Source organism: Triplophysa rosa, linkage group LG11 (genome assembly GCF_024868665.1).
Source record: "Triplophysa rosa linkage group LG11, Trosa_1v2, whole genome shotgun sequence".
NCBI classification, from domain to species: domain Eukaryota; kingdom Metazoa; phylum Chordata; class Actinopteri; order Cypriniformes; family Nemacheilidae; genus Triplophysa; species Triplophysa rosa.
In genome coordinates this window covers 5,892,772-5,911,116 of record NC_079900.1, presented here as the reverse complement: position 1 = coordinate 5,911,116, position 18,345 = coordinate 5,892,772, and the positions used below count along the sequence as shown (strand labels likewise).

The following is an 18,345-nucleotide window of genomic DNA, read 5'->3' as shown; positions in this document are numbered from 1 at the left end:
ATACCGACCTTATTTTCACACAAAAACACTTTTAGAGTTTGCCAATGCACGAGAAAGGGATTATACACCGATTCTTCTCACAAAAGTGTTGGTTAAGTAGCCTAACATTTATGTTTAGTATTTACAAGGTAACATACTCCGAGGTTCAGTTCAGAGAGAGCCACCAATAGCTTTGGAGCCACTACCATCATGATATTAACAATAAACGCACAGCCTTCTGTCTCACCTGCCTACGATAGACGAGGGCGGAAGTGACGAATTCACGTGGTTCGTTGGCTGTCCAGGCCGGTGCATCTCCATGACAACATCAGAGGAGGAGGGTGTCGTTCCACAACGCTGCAGAACGGTGATTAAATGGCTTTAAAACGACTTGTTAGAGATGCTTGAGTAAATTACATTAATCTTTTCTCAGTTTTCTTCATGTATCGGTCTATAATGGGATTTAAAGCAGGGCGAACGGGAGTTAGCGTTTAAGATAACATTAGCACTGAAATGCTAAAAACAAACACTTACAACACACGTGTTTGTCTGTTAATAATTAAATTTTAACATTAAGTTATTAATGCACTGCAGATTAAAAACAGCTTGTTTGATAGTTTGTTTTTATTTCTTTTGAGTTGTTTGGTAGTTTAGAGCTGTATTTAAAGGTCTTCTTCAGCTTGCAAACTCTGTTTTGGTTTTGTGTTAATCCATTTCAATCAATATTCAAATAGATTTAAATGCTCTATTTATGCTCATTGATCTTTTGGACAAGTCTTTGTATTTTACAGTATAAGATAAAGACAACACAGGAGAACTTTCACTATTGCAGTTTATAGTGGTGTTTTATGTTCATGGACAAAATACATCTTTGCTTGTATCGTCTAGCCAAATATCTAAAACGTCAGATGTTTACAGATAATGAAGACCGAAGAAATACATGACCATGTCCGTGAAATCCAGGCTAGAGTCTTAGTCTGATGAGATTAGGAGCATCAAAGTTTGACGAGAATCGTTATTTTGTAAATCTAATAAATCTTTGACATGACCTTACTCAGTCAATATTAAAGATATCAAGATTATTTTCACAGAATGCTATTTATATTATGTCACAGTCGTTTAATTTAATGTAGAAAACAATAACTCAACAATGACGTTTAGATTTTTAAGGACTAATGGCTCTCTTTCAGTGAAGGGCAGGGATGGCAGAAACTGTAGATGGTAAAAAAGAAGAGGCAGACTACAAAAGACTACACAGCTTTCCTCTCATCAGGGTGAGTGTAGCTGTGACCTACATCTACGTAGAAAAAACCTGTATCTGAATGTGTCTATCTATGCACTAGATCGCTCAAACTGCTCCCCTTTCCTTTCTTTTCAAAGTATGAAATTTTAGCCGTTCCTTTCCATCATGCATGAGTGATGTAGTGATGTGTTGGTTTTGTGCACAGCACACAGACATGCCTGAAGAGATGCGAGTGGAGACCATGGAGCTGTGTGTCACAGCCTGCGAGAAATTTGCCACCAACAATGAGGTCAGTCAGGTGTATGTGAGTGGATGATTGTGTTATGAAGTGCAGGCTGTCAGATAAGTGTGCTCCCCTGGTCACACAGGTGGGGGTGGAGTGTGTTATTCTGTCTAGTACATAGTCAGTACGGTTCACACACTCGTAGTCTGGCCATCTGGACTGTTCTCCTAGCCTACATGGTTTCATCTTCCTCTCTCTCTCTCTCTCTCTCTCTCTCTCTCTCTCTCTCTCTCTCTCTCTCTCTCTCTCTCTCTCTCTCTCTCTCTCTGGTTCTCTCTCTCTCTCTCTCTCTCTCTCAGGCAGCTGCAAGCTCTCTCTCTTTCTCTCCCCCCTCTCGTACACACTACTTTTTCCAGAATGCTGCCAGGATGATTAAGGAGNTCTCTCTCTCTCTCTCTCTCTCTCTCTCTCTCTCTCTCTCTCTCTCTCTCTCTTTCTCTCCCCCCTCTCGTACACACTACTTTTTCCAGAATGCTGCCAGGATGATTAAGGAGTCCATGGATAAGAAGTTTGGCAGTTCGTGGCATGTGGTCATTGGTGAAGGTTTTGGGTTCGAGGTGACTCATGAAGTCAAGAACCTGCTGTACATGTTCTTCGGGGGAAGTCTTGCTGTGTGTGTGTGGAAATGTTCCTGATGTCGTCTCCTGGCCACACAGTTGCCACTGTGGGGTATTTATACTCGCAGGCCTGTCTTAACTATGCAGCCCTATACTTGATGTGTGTGTCCAGCCGTGTGAAAAGGTGCATGAGGGGTACAGAGAAAGAAGGATCCACATTCCTGGGCACATCTGCTCTCAACAGATCACTCTTTCTCAGGTTTTAATTCGAATTTTCATGATTGCAATTGACATCTTTATTCACTATGCATGATTCATATATGCTTATTCTTCCAAAGAAAGAAGTGTTTCATAGTGAATTTAATTCCTTTTGTGTTTTGAATTAAACTACATGGCAAATAACCTCTGCGAAATGATCTCCAGATAGGATTGTCTGTGTGAGTTTTGTAAATAGTGAAATGCCGAATCTATGCTTGAAATCCCAGACATTCTATGACAATAATTGTAATTTATTCTTACTGGGTTGCTCTGCCACCTGTTTCAGATGATTCTGTCTATTTCTTTTTCATTCTCACCTTGGGAATATGCTCTTTCTGTTCTCTCCCTTTACACAACCAGCAATTCCAAGAGTGAATTCTACACAATGTCAAGTTTACAGATTTTAACATTTGATTTCTAAAGGTTCTGTAGTTGTGCAATCTAAACCTTGTATTGTTCTTTTTTTAGCCATGAGATTCATATCTACTGAAACTTGTATTTTACTGTAACCGTTTTACGCATTGCAAAATATGACTGTGCTAGAATGAACAATTACTCATCTTCAGCCATATTCAGCTGGTAACTGTTTTCCAGGTGCTGCTTGGTGATTTTATGGCACATAGAACAGTTTTTTTCCTACCTCCAGAATATTTCTTGCCAAATTACCTGACAAACCTCCAAGGATGAGTAGTAATTAAATTGCAGTCTGATTCTACAGTACATGTCTTTACAGAATATGCCTTTTTTAACCACTGATAAGTATGATAAACTTATCATTTAATGCTGTAATAACTATTTGGTTTACAGAAGCATGTTTGAAATGATTAACATGAATACAATTACATCGTCACTCCTTCCTAGCGAACACACTCATAAGAAGAAATCAATTCTTGGGTTGTAAGGAGTAGATACCGTATGCTACCACAGTTAAATGGATGTTATGTTAGGAATATGGTCATTATCATTGGTTATTTCCAGCTAAATACAGAAGGAACATGCCAATATTTGTGAACACTGTCCTAAAAAACATTTGAATAGTACTTTTGACCTTATCTGTGCAATTCTGTTTGTTTTCATCAGAATGTTTCGTCCTAATGTTCCAGCAATGCTGAAATTGTAAAAGGCCTTAAAAGTTATGTTTTTTATGATTCTGAACTTTCTGTGCAATAATTCCTCTGTTTGGAGAAATAAACTTTAAGTACAATCTGTGAGACCATTGTGATATTTGAAGATCCCAAACTTGAATATATCTTCAGTCCAAAACTGTCATGAAGTATTGTACTGTAAACTTTCAGGCCTATTTACATGAACATCAAATGAATTTCTGTTTATTCGATAAAGTGACTGATCAAATGTCAATTCATGTGAGATTTGTTTCGCATTTGATGTGAATAGGTTCAAAATGTCATGTATTGAAAAGTGAAAAAACCCTCATGCCTTATTTACCTACACACTTGTAGCAGGTTGACGTAGCAGGTTTTTGTTTCGTCTTTCTTATATTTGTCCGCTCCATCATCACCTCCTTTTTTTAGATTGGATGCTTGTCCAGACATGCTGTATTTCCTCTTCTGTTTCTGTTTTTCGTCTCCCTCCCTCTCTGTATTTCAGATAAACTGAGCTCAGATACGTGAGTGAGTGAGTTGGTGCTGTGCATCTCTGGCTCTCTCTCATCATTAACAGCTTGGCTCTCTCCGGGGGACCGCAGGATCTGCCTGACATTCTGCTGACCAGGAACATACCGCAGAGAGGCGCAGCGGGAAAGGGTATATGCAAGCCAGAATCAGGCAGTAAGGAATACAGTAAGGAAAACCTCACACCTGACTGCTTAAAGTAAAAAACAGTGCAGCACACAAACACACAAGAAAGATCAGATGGATTTGGGTTGAAATGAATTTGTCAAATGGAACAGGATCAAATGTTCTTGGAAAAGTAACTGCTGGGAAAGAATGGTGATAAAGAGTGAGATGTGAAGTGATTGATGGAGAACAAGAGTGAAGGAATCATGTGATCATGGGATTACACACGTTACATAACTCCGTGTGTTTAAACGTGTAATGGCAAGCGAGTGGGTTGTGAGAAGTGTAGCAGTGGGAATGAAAGTGGGATTGGGGGATGAATGCAGATTTTCATACCTTACTTGGTTTCTCTATCTCTTTTGCAGCCAGTGTTTACACGTGCTAATCTCCTTTTATGAAATGGTTGGCTGCGGGGACCGTATGTGCCAGAATACAGAAACCGCTTATGACACAAATCACTGTTAATATTACTCGAGGGGTGAATATTTGATAAATTAGTATGGCCCATTTCGGGCTTGCTGGAAATGTTGAAAATACACCATTACCCAATGTGTTAGGCCCATTTAAATGCATTTTTAAAGGCAATACAATACTTGTGAATTTTAACTATATGGGACAATTTATTTCATTATTATTGCTATTTTTAGTATTTGATTTTATTATTATTGTTTTTTTAATTGATGTAGCGTTCTCAAAAGTGTAGTCCAGACAACCATTGAGAAGAATGGGCTTGCTTACTGCTCTCTCCAGGTATTTTAAAGGGATAGTTCACCAAAAAAATGAAAATTCTGTCATCATCATAAGGATATGGCAAACTGCCATACGCAAACGCCGCCCCTGTCATTTATTCACCCTCTTTTCATTTCAAATCTACATGACTTTCACTCTTCCGCAGAACACAAAAGGAGATATTTTGAACAATGTTGGTAACTGAACAATGGCGGTACCCATTTACTTCTATTGTATGGACCCAAAACCACTGCAAGTCAATGGGTACCGCCCTTGTTTGTTACTAACATTCTTCAAAATATCTTCTTTTGTGTTCTGCAGAAGAAAGTCAGACAGGTTTGAAATGATGACAGAATTTTCATTTTGGTGTGAACTATTCTATTTTATATTACTGTACATCACCCATTGGTCAACTGTTAGTTTACATGCCATAGATTTGATCTGTTAATGGAAATATTTATTTGCTTAACATATAGAAATGTTTTTCCTGAAATTTTTTGACAATTTCATGCAATCACTAGAGCATTAAGGGTGAAAATAGTACAGTAGTTAAACTGCTTCCATCATCCATTAACTGTGTTTATATTTGCAAAACAGCACCGCCTCAAGTACTTTTTTGTATGTTAGAATTGTAGTGGTTTCTTTAAGAATTTATTCTCAATCTATCTCTTTCTCGGGCTGAATAAAATATTAATCGTTGAGCTTTCTGAGTGAGTTTGTGCACCAGCAGAGTGTCTCCAACATTTAGCATATTTATTTCTTACGGCTGTGTGCAATGCATTTGCATGCTTAAATGTCTTATTTAGACTGGACGTAGAGAGCTGTCAACTATCAGACACAAGGTTACCTTACCTTTATTGCTAGACTGCAGCAGTTCCATCTAAATCTAAAATGACAAAACAGTCGATGTGAAAGATAGAGAGAGAGAAAGAGCCGAGAAGTAGGGTCGCAACAGGAGTAAATAATTAGGTGAGGCAATGCACAAGATGAAGGGTATAAAAAGAAAGAGTCATAAATATTTAATACAGTCTGTTTCTGAGCTTGACGTCTAGCCTCGTGACACATACAGTATTAATAAACAGGATGACAGGATGAATCTGTGTGTTTGTGAGTTGGTTAGACCTTATCTTAAAGTACTGTTAAATATGATGCTTTGTAGAATTTAGATGAATGATATGCAATAATATTGGGCTCGCAGAACAGATTAATTTGTCATTATTTAATGAGGTTTAATGAGCCATTTAGTTTTCTTATGTATTTGTTTGCATACCTAATGCAACACCACTGGCTCAGTTAAGAATGTAATAGTAGGATACTGCGCAGGGTGTGTAAAGTCTCCCTAAAAGAGAACATTTCTGAAGGTAAGGAGTTCAAGGAGCCACAGACTTCATTGCTCAAGACAACAAAGGCGAGATGTCTGCAAATCTTTTTCACAACTCTTATTTACTCCATTATCGTTATACATACTTTAGGACTTAAACTAACAAAAGAGTGCAGACTTAGTATCATTTGTACAACAGAGCATGCTAAAAGTCTCAGATTGACCAATACAATCTCAACGCAATTCGGACATATGGTGGCTAATTTGTATGACTTTGAATAATGTCATTCATACATTTTGGTACGATCTGCTTTTGTGCCAGCGATGGTTAGGTTTAGGTGTGGTGCTTCATTGCTGCTTTTTTTCCTAATAATCATGTGTTTTTGTACAGTTCGCTTTGTGCAAATTCTTGTCATTTAGTTTCAAATTTGCTTGAGATCAGCCTGGATGTACCTAAAGTCAAACTAACTTTTTCATAGCTTCCATAAATAGGTAGTTCACAATAATGTACTGTATAAGTCAGTAAAATATACTAATTAAAAAGGAATTCAACATGTAGCCTTCCAGATGGATTTCATCACATACAGTGTGATGAACATATTGTATTAGCGTAATGTTTATGCAAGCCTGTTTCCATCAAACAAAAATCCTGCATTGCTAAATCCTAATTATTAGAATACATGACATACATGGTAAAAGTTCAAAATAATGAGCATTCATTGTGAGATAAAAAGTCATCATAATATCATAATTATGACTTTCTTATAATCATGATTTGTCAAAGCACTCTTTAATTTGGCAGAACTGGGCTTCCATAATAATGACATTTTTACTTGAAAAAACTAAAGACAGTATGCAATGAAGTGCCTTAGTATGTTGTACCGAACATGGACTGTTATAGTAAATCATTTGATTGTTCTGTTTATACAGAAATGTTTTATTATATCTGCTGTATTCTGCAAAAATACTAAGTACTAAATCAATATATCTAATTAACATTACTTATTAGTAATCTGGGTTGTTTGCGCTTTGGGGTAGCCTATATGTGCATCTGTTGCGCAACTGTGAGATGAAAAAGAAAAACTGTGAGATGAAAAAGAAAAACTGTGAGATGAAAAGGTCCCTGGTGTAAATGAATTCACACCAGGGACCAGTCTCTCCACGTACACTAGTGAACAAGCTGAATTAATGATGCCATGGATCACACCAGCTCTGCGCTCTGGGGATAACAGCATGTCAAATCCTTCTCTGTTGGACAGTGCTTTAAAAGCTGATCCTCCTGCTGCATGTTATGTCAAAATTCTTATAAGCATCATTGATACTTTGTGATCTGATTGCATCATGGTTTCTTAATTCCAGAATGTCTGACGTCAAGTGTGGGCCGTTATTTTTTTGAACTGCGAAGGAACTAAATCACTGAAGGGACCTCCGAGCTTGCCTTTAAATGCACCAAAAAAATCTCAATCAACAATGCAGAATTGTACATACCCACAATACCAGAAGGTGTTAATGGCAGATATCTGTGATGCTGTTACTGAGCCCACATACATCTGTCAGATATATCTTCAAACGCTATCTTTTCTTTCTTATTTAATAGTGTGGACCACAGTGTGAAATGTCTGTCTCCTGCTTTTGCCAAATTGTAACATTCACATTTACATAACAAAAATACACATTACAACAGTGCTTGCAATGTTTGTTATAGAAATGTTAAATTATAAGTTGTAAGTATAAAATCAACACTTGCTGCGTCTTGATTTTACTTCTCACTCCTCTAATGTCACCTGCTAAATTTCACGTCGAAATCTTTAAAGATCATTGTATTTTGATGCATTTTAGCTATTTGTCTGTGTTTGCAACAACGCTCGTGCATTAACACTATAAACTTCCAATGACTAAGCTGTCTTAAATTGTGATTACAGTTTGATTAATTCATTCAGAAGACGCAAAGTTGATTATCATTTGTTTTTTATCCTCGATGAAGGTAACACAGGACCTTGAACATACTGTAGATGGTCTAAGCATGTTATGAAAGCACATGGTTCACGCAGGGACTGACATTGAAAAGACTACACCAGTTTGTGTTTGTAGTTATTGTCTTTTATTACAGGGAAAACTTCTGAGCTACTTGAAAAGATTGTTAACACAATAAATTAGTGTTGATGTTCTTTCACCGGTGTGATCTCAAGCAAGGCATTACTTAAATCATCAGTGCCTGAAAGTAACCTGCTGTATGCTCTAGTCGTGCTTTTAGTGTTTTCCTCATGTTCTATTATGTTTCTTGAGCGTCCTCTGGTGGACAGAATCATAACTGCATTACAGGCGCGTCTGTTTTCCGGACTGTATTATTTTGTTCAGTTCTGGACGGGGCGGTCAGTCCTGCTGTTACTCGAGCTTGACTTCTGCTTTCGCTACATCACTTCCTTCCTCTGCTGTTTTTTAGTTCAGAGTATCCGATGCTGGCGGGAGATTTGGAAACGGGTATTTCTGTGCACGAATACGCACGAACAGCTCTCCGATTGACAGGTACGCGTGAGTCGAATGTGCTTATATTGATTTTGAAGCAGACAAACAACGGCAGGACATTCGCAACTAACATTTGGCCTATACAGTGTGACGCTAATGTGAGACCCCAACACCAAGATCCTGCGTTCCGTTCCCAATGCAAAAAACAAAACTTGTACTTTCAATGCACTGTAAGTCGTTTTTGATCAAATTATATACCAAATGCATAACGTCACATTGTGTTTTACAGACTTTGTAGGCTATTTTTTTCAAGAAGGGTTTCTGTCATTTGTTAAGTCTTGAAATCATTTAATGTCGCAGGATTAATGGGAGTCAACTCTCAAATGGACCCGTTAGACTTTCTAACGAATGAAGATTTGTTGCTTTTTCTTCGCCGCAAGAAAACGGAGATTTCTTGCATGGACCAGCCGCACACTTTCCTCACGCAGCTGCGCGATCACGATCTGCTGTCCGAGGAAATGTATCAAGTATGAGCGTCTCTCTCTCTCTCTCTCTCTCTCTCTCTCTCTCTCTCTCTCTCTCTCTCTCTCTCTCTCTCTCTCTCTCTCTCTCAAGATTCAATGTATCAATTATGAGCCTCTCTCTCTCTCTCTCTCTCTCTCTCTCAAGATTCAATGTATCAATTATGAGCCTCTCTCTCTCTCTCTCTCTCTCTCTCTCTCTCTCTCTCTCTCTATTCAGTTCATTGATTCAATTCATATAGATAATACATAGTTATTGTGTGAAATCTTATGAAGAAATTGACTTTCAAAATTCAACAATAGGCCTATATGTGAAATTCTCTATCTATCTCTCGCCATGCCTTAACTCATTGCAGTTCAATTACAAGGTACAGGAACAATGGCATCAACATTTTAGTTCCTAATATGTTTTCCCTCCGTCTCTCTTTGACAATAGAAGGTAAAAACAATGCGCTCTCGTGAGCAAAAGCAGAGAGGTGTCTATGGTGTTTTGGACTGGGTAGAGATAAAGAGATCTCAGTGTATGCATCGCTTCTGGGGCAGTATGTTCAAAGATCACATCCTACAGCTGTACCCCACACTACGCCTGCTCAGAAACAACCTGATGGACGGTATGTCACTTTACATTGTTATTTTATTATCTAGATGTGTGTGCCTTATGTACCTGATGTAAAACAAGAGTGTTTTACCAATTTAATAATATGACGTTCATAACTAGCATTGTTTGCTGTGTAAACAGAGGAAAACTGACCCACAGTCAAGTCTGAATTTTGTTTTTGGTCTTTTCCTTTTTTGTTATTTGCATACATTCATATGCAGTCATAAGTATTTTTGTGTTCTTCATTTTTCTAGGTAGCTTCAAATTCAACGAGAAACATCTTGATGCTGAAGCATTACCTGAGAAGGAGAACGACGAAGGAAAGCATGAGAAAGCAAAAGAAAAGAAAAGAGCAAGAAAGAGAAAGACAGATGATGGAAGTGGGGAGGACAGTGATGGTCCAGGTCCTTCATCCGCCTCCACGCCTGCTCGGAAAAAATCAAACAAGAAACTCTCCTTCTGTAAGTCCCTGAGCTAAAGACGGACATACTTTGTCCTGTTGCTACTGTACTGTATTTTCACTTTCTATAAGCTACACCATGATTCACGTGTCTTTTTCACAGCATCACCTGTGAAGAAAGGAGACGCAGAGGAGATTTGGAAGTGGACTCTTTTTAAAACTCAGCTGCCTGTAACCTGTGGCCAACAAGAGGGAAGTCTTCATCGGGACAGACTCGCCAGAGGTTCACAATAACTTTTGACTTTTCCACTACATCAGCTGATGTTTGTATTAGTGATCTCTAACTGTGATGTTTACTATAGGGGAGGAGTGTATTTTTGCAAAAGGACGCTGGTTTACTCCATCTGCTTTTGAGCAGTTTGGGGGAAAAGAAAGTTGCAGAAACTGGAAATGCAGCATTCGCTGCAGAAAAACACCTCTCAAAAAACTGTTAGAGGTAAATATAGCAAGTAGTCTGTCTGTCTGTCTGTCTGTCTGTCTGTCTGTCTGTCTGTCTGTCATATGAATTCACACTGAAATTGTCCAAAAATGTGCAATAAACATCTATACACTTTCAACTCCTCTGTAAATCAAGAAAAGCTTCTCATTCTTTTCTCTCTTTTCTTACTTTCTTCTCAGGAAGGCCATCTTCAGTGTCCACATATGAAGAGGAGTAAACGCACATGTGTCTTAAATGTATCTGCTTTAGCTCCCTCAGTTTTTTCTTCTTTGATTTTGTTTTTGACATTCATGTGGTTAAAAACTGTTTCTTCGCGCAGAATGCACCAGTGCCGTCTTCTGCCAGTTCAACAGAAAGCTCCAGCGGTGGTGAGTCGCAGAAACCACACGCATATCCACACGCTGTCTGCTTTCTGTCTGTCTGAACACAACGTTTTTTTCTCCACAAGAATCCGAAAGCAGTGCCGGGACGGAGGAGGAAAGAGACGCTGCAGATTTTGAAGAACAAGGAGGGGCAGAGGGAGGAACGGAGTTCAGAGGGAGAGTAGAGGAGGAGGAGGAGGAGGACATGGACAATCTTTCTGTTTTCCAGGCTCCCACTTTGCCAGTCACCTGTGTTTCATTGACTGGGACTTTACACAAATATCGGTTTTCATCAGGTTGGTGCTGTTTTCTGATTGGGCCTCTACAATACACGCAGAACTCTGTAGATGAAACTAGTGTTCATGACTTTCAGGTACACGAGAACTTTAAAGTCTGTGTTTGGGGTTGACACACCCCATTTCCAAAACATTGCTAGTGGATTTGTGCACAAGCCATGAATCACAAGCGGCTGGTTTTTATGATTCATGAATTAGGTATTTTATGTTGTTTAGGCAAGCAGGTGACTTTTGTCATGTTGCCTGGGGGCATAACCGAACCATAGTCTATTAACCGCACAGTTTATTATGTCTTATTATGTTTTGCATGGTGAATATGAAATAATTTTTGTAATTATTGTAATAAAAGGTCTTTCTCAAATATAGTTCGGGGGGGGGGGTTGGTTTCTCACATTCTCCCTCTGTGGGGTGTAGAGAGACAGATGATATTAGTTCATTTCTGTATTCATGTCAGTTTAAAGTCCTTTAGGTCATTTCAGCCCTCAAAATTTACACTTGCTGTGATCTTTGAGCTTATGACAGGCAATACCAGTTTACTTCCACCTTTACATTTCATTTACAACAGCTTTAATCTTGGCTCACCCATTATGAGTCAGGAATTGATCATGTTTGTACTATGTCACAGGTTAGCGTTTCATTATTTAAGTGACCTATTATTAGTTTTTGGTTGTGCTGCCGGTTTGATTCAATTGTTTTAATTGTTTAATTCACTTTGTCATTGATAATGTCTTTGTGCTGCATGTTTACAGTGTTTCGCTGGCTGTTTGTCATTTATTTGATCTGTGTCACAGGTTTGCGTGGGAAATGTATACGTACTGATGAAAGCTGGCTCACTCCAGAAGAGTTTGTCAGGCAGGAGGAAGCTCTGACTGATGCAAACTGGAGAAGAGATATACAGTGCCATGGCAAAACTCTCAACTTCTTACTGAAGGTACCATGCTTACACATTTATGTTGTGTAAAGAATGTTTGGCTGCGCAAAATAAAAAATGTAGTTCTTTTATGTCTAGTTGTTTTTATGTGAAATGACATTGCATAATCTGCACTTTAAATTTAGTATAGATTAATCCTTCTGTCACTTATAAAATACGGATCCAGTATACTGTTACAAATGCATATTGATTTGAACTGTTTACATTTACATCTCTACAAGGATACTGACCAATACAGGAGTTTTGACATACTTTTGTGTGATAAGCATGCACAACTTTTCAAACAGCTCACAGTGACCAAACCGAGTTCTCTTTCACGTATTTTTGCAACAATTGGCAACGATTAAAACACGTGCAAATGCTAAACTTTCATGACGATGCAGCACTGGCCCAAGTGTATAGTCACAAATCCGCCCTGAGCGTTATTCAGGTTTTCGAGGCTTTAAACATCTGAACAAGCTCACTTACGACTAAAATACTCATTTACTATCTACATTACTTCAATATTATGAACAATTGTTATGTTCAGCATGTTTTGTGATTGTAAGAACTCCAACTTGCAAGAATAATGTTGAAACGATCAACATTTCTTAATATTACTATTTAACATTTACACAACCGTTAAATAATCTTAGTTATTTATGCAGAAGCAGAAACACAGATGTGATTTTTATTTTCAGAAAGCGATCCTGTGCATCCATTCACTCCTGTGTGGGTGTGAGAAATGCAGCGATAACGAACGTGACTTGGTAAGAATCGCTCGTACCCGACATGACATAAATTCATATTAATTTGTCATTTATATTTAATAAATGACGTAACATAAAACACAGTTTTACAGAGTTTGTAATCAGAGTGCTTAACAGATTTATTTGGTGCCGAATACATTTACTTTGGACACAATTGGATGTTAGGTCATGCTATAGTGTCCATGATTTAATCACTGAACTGGATACATTTGTGTTTGAGATAATGACTGTATAAATGTGTTATGCTGTCCTGTGATCAGTTGGCACAAAGAAATGATGACGTGTGTTACGAGTGTTATTCTGATGGAAATCTTGTGTGCTGTGATGAGTGTCCACGAGCTTTTCATGGAGCTTGTCACCTGCCAGCTATAACCGGAGATTCACCTCATGAGTGAGAGAAAGATTAAGTCTTCATCAATTTAATCATCGCATTATCATTGAGTGTGTGTGTTGTAGATTACATTTAACTGTGTGCGTGCGTGTTTGTGCACATGCAGAAAATGGATGTGCACCTTCTGTGTGCTGAGAACCAGTCAACAGTGGTGTGACCCCAGTCATGTGACTCAACAAGAAGCTCTGAAGCTCCCAGTGTCCTCTCAAAACAGACTGGTAAATTGACACACAAAATTGATAAATTACTCTGCGCATGTTTTTAATCCAGAGAAGAAAAATAAGATAATGGGGCGGTTTCCCGGACAGGGATTATTTTAAGGCCACGTTTACGCGATGAAAAACTGAAACGTTTTTCCTTTGCGTTTTTGAAAAGTTTCGTGTACACATGACAGCGTTATGAAAAGAAACAGGATGTGCCTTGGCACATACACATGCGCACTTATAAACCAAAAGTGCTTTTTAATACCGTTGGTCGATATTAAAGTCTGGCGAATGTAAATAGTGTGTCTCCGCTGGTCTTACTGGTGCAGCAAATCCACATTTTGTTGGGGAAACGTTAGTATAATAGTCGAGCAGCGAGAGCTCACAGTATGGGAAGCCGCCATATTGTCTTGGCTATACTTGCGCGACTGAGCGCGTAATACTCATACGCATTTTCAGAAAGTTCCGGCTTGCAGTTTACATGGAAACGAAAATGGTGGCGTTTTCAAAAAGTTGAGACCCGTTTTCAAAAGTTTGCATTTTCAGTCCCCCAAAACGCAGTTTCCGTCTAAATGAACGTATAAACGGCCTCTACGACAGCACTAGGCCTTGGTTAAATTAGGATATTTAAGTCGTTTTTAAAAACATACTTTACAAAAAACATTACTGGTGGGCATCTTGAGACAAAACAATCCCATATACTTTAAGATATGTCAGTGCAAGTTGTTTTCGATTGAGACGCATCTAACATTTAAGTTAGTCTGGGACTAGGCTTAAGCCCTGTCTAGGAAACCGGCCCAGAATATAAAGTAAGCGAAGCATTTTTTGGGAACAAACCCTTTTATTTCTTCTGAAAAGCAAACATATTTCTATCCAAAAATCTGTTTAATGCATCCAGATGTTTAAAGAGTAAGGAGTGTCCAGCAGCAAGTTTACGTACATACAAGTTGTAAAAACACTTACATTTTCTGATAATAGGCAGTTATTATTACCTCACTTCTTGACTGACTCTCAAATTATTCGTTCGGCGATTCATCTGTCTAATCCCCTCCTTACTGTCAGCCCACTCTGATCTGATTGGTCAGATGGTCTAGTCTGCTGTGATTGGTCTACCGCGTGCAGTGTCGCAAATAGAACGTAAGCGGGCATTACACGGAGTGACGAAAATCTGAACCGGAACTGAAATTAGAACGACAGATGACTCGTTCGCGTGATTCAGAGTCGACTCCTTTTTCCCCAAGCCAATAACTTTGTTATTCATACACTTTCGGCTTTACAACTTGGCAGACTGCTTACATTCACACACAGCAACATTACACACTGCATGAAATGTCATTTTAAGGACGTTGTTATAGCAACTCTTTCATTTATGAGTCTAGTATGAATGCACTAATAATTCATGTAATTATTTTGTAGTACTGCCATTACCTGCTGTTATATATGTACAGAGAGGACGTCCAACGCGTGTTTGTGCAAGACCCTTGCAAAACAGTAAGCCAAACTGTTTGTGTCTGTCTGTTTTTCTCATGTCGGTCTGCTCACTTTTTCACACCTCTTCTTTTTATAATGTTAAGATATAAAAACAATGTGTGATGTTTCTGAAATGAAACCTTCAGGTACGCAGATACTCTGAGTTCGTAGCGCAGCCGATGTGGCTGGACAGAATAAAGCTGAAACTGGAAGGAAAAAAGTATCAAACTGTTGGAGATTTTGTGTCAGATTTTCAGCTCATCTTCAGCAACTGCAGCACATTCAACAAGGTGAGACTCACTGCTGGACAGATTCAGCCACAAACACCATTTAAATGCAGTTAAATTGTATTTTTGTATTTAGCTTACATTTACTGTCTACAATATAACTAACTACAATATATTAATGTTGACATTTATGATCGATGTATGTTTGATATTTTGACTGATGTATGCTTTTATTTGCTTTATAAAGGACAATGAGTTCGGCAAAATGGGGGCCAGACTGAAGGATTTGTTTGACAAGGAGTTTCAGAAAATCTTCACCATCCAATAACATTTCTCCTTCCAGCTCGAGTATCATTTTGGTATCGTCTGGTTTTTTGAGTATATGCTACTATCTTTCATTGCATCCCGATCCTTTGTCATTCTCATCATGGTTTGATGAGATTTCAGTTTAACACCCTGTCCTAAAGCATGATAAAACATCACGTTTTGAGCATCATGTGACAATCTTGACAAAACATTCTAGAAACATTTTATGGAAGAGATTTATACTTTATACTTTATCATGTCACTTTTGCACTCTAAAACATGTTTTAATCATTCAACAATATGTTTGTTTTCATCTATTTAACTCTTTATAATGATGTAAAATAAAGAATTAACAACATGAACTGACAATGAACAACACATCTGCAGTATTTATTAACCTTATGTTCTATTCAGCATTTAAAATCAAATCTATTTCAGAAGTTATAACATTTGACATTAGACCATGAGTCTACAAACATTAACAAAGATGACTAAAAGCTGTAAAAATATATTGTTCATTGTTAGTTTTTAGTTAGTTTTCTATTACCATTATTTCAGTAATTTCTTAAATGCTTAAATGTTAAGAGTTTATTTTTCTTTAGATGATTGTTTTACAAACATCTTTATCTTTGTCGTTGCACATTAAACCAGATAGAAGGAGGTATTTTAACAAATATTATCATGCTTCTCTTTTAAGAATGAATGTGCAGATCAAATAAGCTTGAGTTCTAGGCCACATTAATACATTAACATAACACAACCCCAAAATACAAACATTCTCATGCTTACAGTGGTGTTTTCAAAGTCCTTTGCAGTATTTACATTTCAAAGTAATTTCAGCCACCTGCAATGTATTATCAATCACCAGTGTAGCATATACAGGAAATGAATTACATGTTTTTATGCATACTTTTTGTTTGAGTGTTTCATTGGGAATGCAGAAAATACTCTACTTCAAATAAAACATAACTGCCTTTACTCAGGTGTACAGAAGAGCATTACTGAACATACAGTATCCCGGCACTAAAATTACTATTTAATATCATTAAAAAAGTAATAAGCATTAGATATGTCTATAAATTATTTGATAAATCAATTATAAATGTGGTTACGAAAAGCATAACAGAGGTGCTTCGAAAGGTTCTTCGATGCCATATGGGGTATTCAATTAAAGTTCCAAGAGGTTCAGTCTTTATACTTTCTTCCAAACGGAGGTCCGGACAATATGTTTTTTTAAATAACAAAAAATAAATATTTAATCAATTTAGCACACTTGGATATATATATATATAAAAGTTATGATCTTTTGTCAGGCCATTTATTTTATATTTTGATATCCACATGTAGGCTCTGTGGCTTTAGGGGAATGCCCTCTTAATAGAAGTCTGATCATTAATATGTGTAAATAAAAAAGCTACAAACAACAAATTTAATGTAATAATTACATTGCTCTCATCATAAACAGAAAACATTACTTACTAAATTAGCCTTTCCATGCCTGTTATACCAGAACTACGTCTATCTTTAAATTCCCAATTAGAACAAAATGTGATCCTGTTAGTGAAAACCCAGCGAGTCTTTTTACTGTTTTCTAATTTTGAGTTTCTGGGACTTTTTATAGATTTTGAGTGAGTTAAACTGATTATTTTTAATTTACTGAAACTATCTGCACATTAAGTAAGTGCCACTTACGAGTATAATTTCACTGTACTTAGTTTTGTTGTTTCAACATAGTGTTAAGTGTCTGACATCAGGAACCTTTGTTTGTTTTGTGTGTGTGTGTGTGTGTGTGTGTGTGTGTGTGTGTGTTGCGTGCGTTGTGCGTGCCGTGCGTGCGTGCGTGAGTAAGTGAGTGGTGAAAGCCACCATTTGTTTATCATTTTTAATTAAATAATATTAATTTAAATAGGTTAACATTTTTTAAATAATATGTTTTCACTTAATTTGACAAATGAAGGTCTTTATGAATTCAGCTAAAAATAATTTTGCAAGAAAAATATCAAATTCAGTCTAAGCACTAATTACATACATTTACATTCTAACCAAAACAGCGGATTTAATGAGTGGGCACAAAGGAGAATATTAAGCGACCACTGCTTAAGACAATATAAAAACTTAAGAAGACTGGAATTTAGGAGGTCAGAATTATAATTTCAATGATCATGCCAGTGGGTTCAACATTAGATATTTATTTGATTTCATAACAGCAGATGGCATTAAGAAAATATACGTTTGATATGTAAACGTTAAGAAAAAGTTAACGCTTTTAAGCATCTCGGTTAACGAAAGGATCGTCATTTTATTGGCTTACGATCTGGCTCACGTGGTCCAAGATCAGCGTGGACGTTTGCGACGTTGGGAACGCGCCACGTGGGAATGACGTTGGCGCCGTAATTGACCGCAGTGAAGATCTGAGCTTCAAGCTGTCGGCAGTTATCAGCATCATTGGTCTCACGAGTCACGGTAAGTGTTAATGTGTTTTATCTAATGAACAGTTGCAACTGTTTAATCCAACAAAACTTTAAACAGCGTTCATCCGTTAAGTATATTTACAATCACAAGTCATAGATGTGTCCTAAGGAATAACTGAGGACGAGTCAATGAAATTGGCCTATTAAAAACAATGAAGCGCGAAGCGTATATCATTTTTCAAATAGGTGTAACTACACCGCAAGACGTTGTACATTTGGCGTTTTTTGTCATCTCAGCCATCCATCGCTGAAATTGTTACGTCAACGCGTGACGCGCGATAAAAAAAGC

The 18,345-nt window shown here is 37.6% G+C and overlaps 2 protein-coding genes across 4 annotated transcripts; both read left to right on the top strand.

Annotated features, from left to right (window-relative positions):
• Window positions 1–274: 274 nt before the first annotated feature.
• dnal4a (dynein, axonemal, light chain 4a) lies at window positions 275–3,519 on the top strand. Of its 2 annotated transcripts, none has more exons than XM_057346521.1 (4): window positions 275–346; window positions 1,170–1,253; window positions 1,428–1,511; window positions 1,976–3,519. In XM_057346521.1, the coding sequence occupies exons 2-4, from the start codon at window positions 1,182–1,184 to the stop codon at window positions 2,138–2,140; spliced, it is 321 nt and encodes a 106-aa protein (XP_057202504.1). In that variant the 5' UTR covers window positions 275–346; window positions 1,170–1,181; the 3' UTR covers window positions 2,141–3,519. The 2 variants fall into 2 exon arrangements, with proteins under 2 accessions (XP_057202504.1, XP_057202505.1); XM_057346522.1 differs by having other exon boundaries at window positions 316–387.
• Window positions 3,520–8,514: 4,995 nt separating this feature from the next.
• sp100.1 (SP110 nuclear antigen, tandem duplicate 1) lies at window positions 8,515–16,734 on the top strand. Of its 2 annotated transcripts, XM_057347185.1 has the most exons (17): window positions 8,577–8,692; window positions 8,779–8,862; window positions 8,993–9,159; window positions 9,590–9,764; window positions 10,006–10,212; window positions 10,315–10,434; window positions 10,514–10,647; window positions 10,830–10,886; window positions 10,970–11,018; window positions 11,099–11,308; window positions 12,100–12,239; window positions 12,920–12,988; window positions 13,249–13,379; window positions 13,486–13,597; window positions 14,999–15,073; window positions 15,199–15,342; window positions 15,527–16,730. In XM_057347185.1, the coding sequence occupies exons 3-17, from the start codon at window positions 8,998–9,000 to the stop codon at window positions 15,605–15,607; spliced, it is 1,866 nt and encodes a 621-aa protein (XP_057203168.1). In that variant the 5' UTR covers window positions 8,577–8,692; window positions 8,779–8,862; window positions 8,993–8,997; the 3' UTR covers window positions 15,608–16,730. The 2 variants fall into 2 exon arrangements, with proteins under 2 accessions (XP_057203166.1, XP_057203168.1); XM_057347183.1 differs by lacking the exon at window positions 8,779–8,862 and having other exon boundaries at window positions 8,515–8,692; window positions 15,527–16,734.
• The last annotated feature ends 1,611 nt before the right edge of the window (window positions 16,735–18,345 follow it).

Bases quoted from the DNA above. Each gene is read 5' to 3' on its own strand.
- dnal4a (XM_057346521.1), top strand. From the start codon at position 1,182: ATGGCAGAAACTGTAGATGGTAAAAAAGAAGAGGCAGACTACAAAAGA. The intron at 1,254-1,427 runs GTGAGTGTAGCT...TTTTGTGCACAG, and splicing joins ACAGCTTTCCTCTCATCAGG to CACACAGACATGCCTGAAGA. The intron at 1,512-1,975 runs GTCAGTCAGGTG...TACTTTTTCCAG, and splicing joins AATTTGCCACCAACAATGAG to AATGCTGCCAGGATGATTAA.
- sp100.1 (XM_057347183.1), top strand. From the start codon at position 8,623: ATGCTGGCGGGAGATTTGGAAACGGGTATTTCTGTGCACGAATACGCA. The intron at 10,887-10,969 runs GTATCTGCTTTA...TTCTTCGCGCAG, and splicing joins AACGCACATGTGTCTTAAAT to AATGCACCAGTGCCGTCTTC. The intron at 11,019-11,098 runs GTGAGTCGCAGA...TTTCTCCACAAG, and splicing joins AACAGAAAGCTCCAGCGGTG to AATCCGAAAGCAGTGCCGGG.